Genomic DNA, 4,180 nt, shown 5'->3' with positions numbered 1-4,180 from the left:
TTTTATGAAGCATATAAATGCTTTTTCGCAAACCTCAAAGGTGCAGCAATATTTTTTTGGACAGAAACCCCATTAATTTTAGATTGGGAGAATGAACCCCATTTTTAGCTATTCTTGGTTACATCTCCACTTCTGAGTATGGTGGCGGGAGCATCATTATATGCGGCTACCTTGCTGCCTCAGGCCTTTGAAAGTTTGCTATTATCAGTGGAGCAATGAACTCAAGTTTATTGTGATATTTTACAGAAAAAACGTGAGGAAGTCTGTCACACAGTTGAAGCACATAAGAGGATAGGTGCTGAAATGTGACAACAACCCATACTTTAGAAGCAAATCTAAATTAGAATGCCTTCATAACAATGAAATACACATTCTGGAATAGTCCAGTCAAAGCCCTGACTAAAAATAATTGAGATTATATGGCATGAAGTCAATAAAGCTATGCACTCCAGACATCCCAGAAACCTTGCTGACGAGAGGCAGTTCTCTAAAGAAGAGGGAGACAAGATACATCCAGATATTTTTGTTAATCTGATCTGCAACTACAGGACAAGTCTGGTTGAGGATATTGCAACTAACTGAGGGTTAAAACCTATTTAATGCAAGGGTGTACTTACTTATGCCTTGCTGTCCTGTGAATGTTATAGCCTTATGGCCAATAAAAATATGGTAACATGTAAATGTTTGTGTGGAATTAGTTAAAGCAGACTCTGATTGTTCCTTCTTGAGATTTCCGGGAAGATCAGACCATGTTTTATGATAAATTTTGACAGAAATGTAAGAAATTTCAAAGGGTGTACAAACTTTTTCTTGGGACTGTATTTGTCCTCAGGTAAAGGTAAAAAAAATGATGCCATCTCAAAAGGGAGTTGGTTGTACGTATGACAACTTCATGGTCAGCTTTCAATTAAATCAATTTTCATCCCTGAGCAAGGACAGGACAGATACATACAACATCACAGACTTCTGGAGCATGGAACACCATCAGTCATCCACTATCACAACATAGTATGCATTGTTGTCTATGTCAATCAATGCAGAAAAACTAAATTGCCTGGCCAGACTCAGAGATCGTTGAAACAGACTCGCCCAATCCATTTAAAGCACAGCACAGAACAGACAAGAATCTAAAACAAGCTCAGTGAGTTTTAGACAGGCATGAGGAAATGACTATAGCCAACATGAACGCCAGAAGAATATTCTCGCTCTCAAATGGTCAACAAAACAAATAAACTCAATATAAAGCACTGCTGTTGAAACAAATCTGCTGCTACAAAAATCTGTTCAAGAAAAAACAAAAAAACATCGAAGGAGTTTTACGCACAGATGTCAGGCATCGTTTTGCTCACCTGTGATTTGACAAACTGCTCTTTTTCGGCAGCCAAAGCCTTCTCGGATTTCTCCTTATCCTTTTCCTGATCCTTATCCTTGGACTTTGAAGCCATCTCTCAGTATCAAATATAAGTTTGGTAAGTTTTCGGTGATGAAATATGACTTGACACCTGCGCGTCTTCTGGAAACGTCTCTGCGCGCGCTGAGGCACCTCGTGAACTGGGCGAACTCTCGAGCGCCACCGAAGTCTCACCGACGTTGCAGCAGCACACTGCAGCTGCAGCAGCACACCTGAGATTCACCTCAGATTCAGAATAGCCCATAGGAACAGAGAGGTGAATTCAGCAACGGATCCTAAACTGTTGATATAGGCCTACGATAAAGTGGAATGAGTGTAAATGTCCATTTGGTATACAAGTCGTATGGCTAATTCTGATAACGTGGAAAGACTAATTTTCTTTACCAAATGGGCATTGAAAACTCATAGCAGTGAGTGTGAGTGACATAGACCTTCGTAGATGACCCATTCATGTCTTATGTGAGGGAAGGTGGCACGGCTCAGGTATGTTGGGGAGTGGTCTCTCCTTGTGGCTACAGTGAAACCCCTTCAGTCAATTGTTTGAATGGTCAATTGAAACTGAATGGGGTTGTGGCAGCCAATTAAGAACCCAATAAGTTGCCATGCAACAACACAGTGATAGATTTACTCCACATGCATTCCATATTTTCCATTAAATATGTCAATCATACCCAAAGTTTGTAAAGAGTACTAGGTTAAATGACAGACTCCTGCAAAGAACAATCAGGACAGTAAGATACCAAAAGTCATTTGTACCCACAGCGATCAGGCTATATAACAGCAAGCCCAAAGCAACTTCAGCACTTTAGTTCTCTCACTTGCCCCTATTTATTTATTTAATGCATTTTTACACAGCACTGTTTTTACTTCTATTGTTTTTACCTATTGTTATTGTTATTTCATTTTACATCAAATGTTCTTATCCCTTATTTATTTTAATGTGGTATGTCCAGCGTCCACTGTCTATGTGTTGTAGTATGTCCTGAGGAGATGTGAAATGTTGACCACTTGAGTTTCCCCCTGAGGGATAATAAAGTTTACCTATACAGTAGGCCTATAATCTCATTGAATACCCACAATATCCATGGAACCATGCACACACACACGCACACACGCAAGCAGGCACGCACACAGGCATGCGCGCAGGCAGGCACGCACGCAGGCATTCACGCACGCAGGCACGCACGCACAGACACACACACACACACACACACAAAGAGGTCACACTGATTTGTATTCCATGAATATGTCAATCAAAATGACTCATTAAATGCCTGCCTGTGCCGTCATCCTTGAAGACAGTGAGGGCTGGTGTGGTCACAAGCTGCTGAACTGGTTTGGGGAACAAAACCTGAAGAAAACTCTGGAGTCAGTCTTCAGGAGTGGAGAGACAGGTTTCACTGCACAGGCACTGAGTGATGATGCGTCATCTGGACACACACACACACGCGCGCGCGCGCGTGCGCACGCACGCACGCACGCACACACACACACACACACACACACGTGTGTCACTCGTGTATGTATCACTGCCCCTTTTTGCTGTGTTAATTTCCTCATATAGACTTTCCAACACTAACATAATCTCAGAATGAGACACAACTGATAATCCTGATTGAAGAAATATGATGTTAAAAAGGTAAGTATTCTAAAATGACAAAAATGTCTTGATAGCCTTCTAAGAATGTTAGTGGATAAGAATGTTGTTAGCTTCGCACAAACACTTCTTTCTTTGAAAATGTGCTAGTGTGTCAGAGGACCACGAACCTTCATATAGAGAATTATTTACATCCAGTGATTATTAAAATCCTGATGAAGTTGCATAAGCTTATTGGATGGTTTTCCTCCTGTATGATATCGCATTGGATGGTTTTCCTCAGGCATGAAACCTTATTGGATGATTTTCCTCCTGTATGATATCGCATTGGATGGTTTTCCTCAGGCATGAAACCTTATTGGATGGTTTTCCTCCTGTATGATATCGCATTGGATGGTTTTCCTCAGGCATGAAACCTTATTGGATGGTTTTCCTCCTGTATGATATCGCATTGGATGCTTTTCCTCAGGCATGAAACCTTATTGGATGATTTTCCTCCTGTATGATATCGCATTGGATGGTTTTCCTCAGGCATGAAACCTTATTGGATGATTTTCCTCCTGTATGATATCGCATTGGATGGTTTTCCTCAGGCATGATGAAACCTTATTGGATGATTTTCCTCCTGTATGATATCGCATTGGATGGTTTTCCTCAGGCATGAAACCTTATTGGATGATTTTCCTCCTGTATGATATCGCATTGGATGGTTTTCCTCAGGCATGAAACCTTGCTGCCTTGTTTTCTACTTCACTGTTTATTGTTGTGCACGTGCCATCAGGATTAGTGATATGCATGCAGCAACCTACAGTACTTCACTACAACGTCAAGGTGCAGTACACAGGGCAGGTCACGTGTCAATGGGACATTCACACATACTGTACAGTATTTATCTTACCCACATAATCTCACATATTCATCTTCTGACACTCGCACAGAGACTTGCACTCGTTTACCCTTTTTTATCTACATCCTTTGTTCCCTCCCTCTCTCTGTAGCCCTCCCTCTCTCTGTATCCCCTTCTCTTTCCCTGGAGTTTTCCGTAAATTACATCTATTTCCTTTTTTATTATGGAATCATTCAGCCAATCCTGAGACTTGCTAGAAAGTGGACCAATTGGCATTGTGAAGGCAATATACTGTAGGCTGACATCAAAACTCGACACAATGATA

General features: G+C 41.2%; 1 protein-coding gene across 1 annotated transcript in view; it reads right to left on the bottom strand.

Annotated features, from left to right (window-relative positions):
- LOC134457778 (huntingtin-interacting protein 1) overlaps positions 1-1,541 on the bottom strand; it is a gene marked incomplete at its 3' end in the record, with an annotated part of 30,673 nt that extends 29,132 nt beyond the window's left edge. The window contains exon 1 of the mRNA XM_063209750.1: positions 1,350-1,541. Coding sequence (XP_063065820.1) covers positions 1,350-1,445 — 96 coding nt within the window. The remainder of the gene's footprint in view (positions 1-1,349) is intronic.
- Between the last annotated feature and the right edge of the window lie 2,639 nt (positions 1,542-4,180).

This window comes from Engraulis encrasicolus, chromosome 11, assembly GCF_034702125.1.
Source record: "Engraulis encrasicolus isolate BLACKSEA-1 chromosome 11, IST_EnEncr_1.0, whole genome shotgun sequence".
In the NCBI taxonomy this organism is placed as follows: domain Eukaryota; kingdom Metazoa; phylum Chordata; class Actinopteri; order Clupeiformes; family Engraulidae; genus Engraulis; species Engraulis encrasicolus.
The sequence above is the reverse complement of the archived record's forward strand: the minus strand, read 5'-3'. Positions and strand labels throughout refer to the sequence as shown.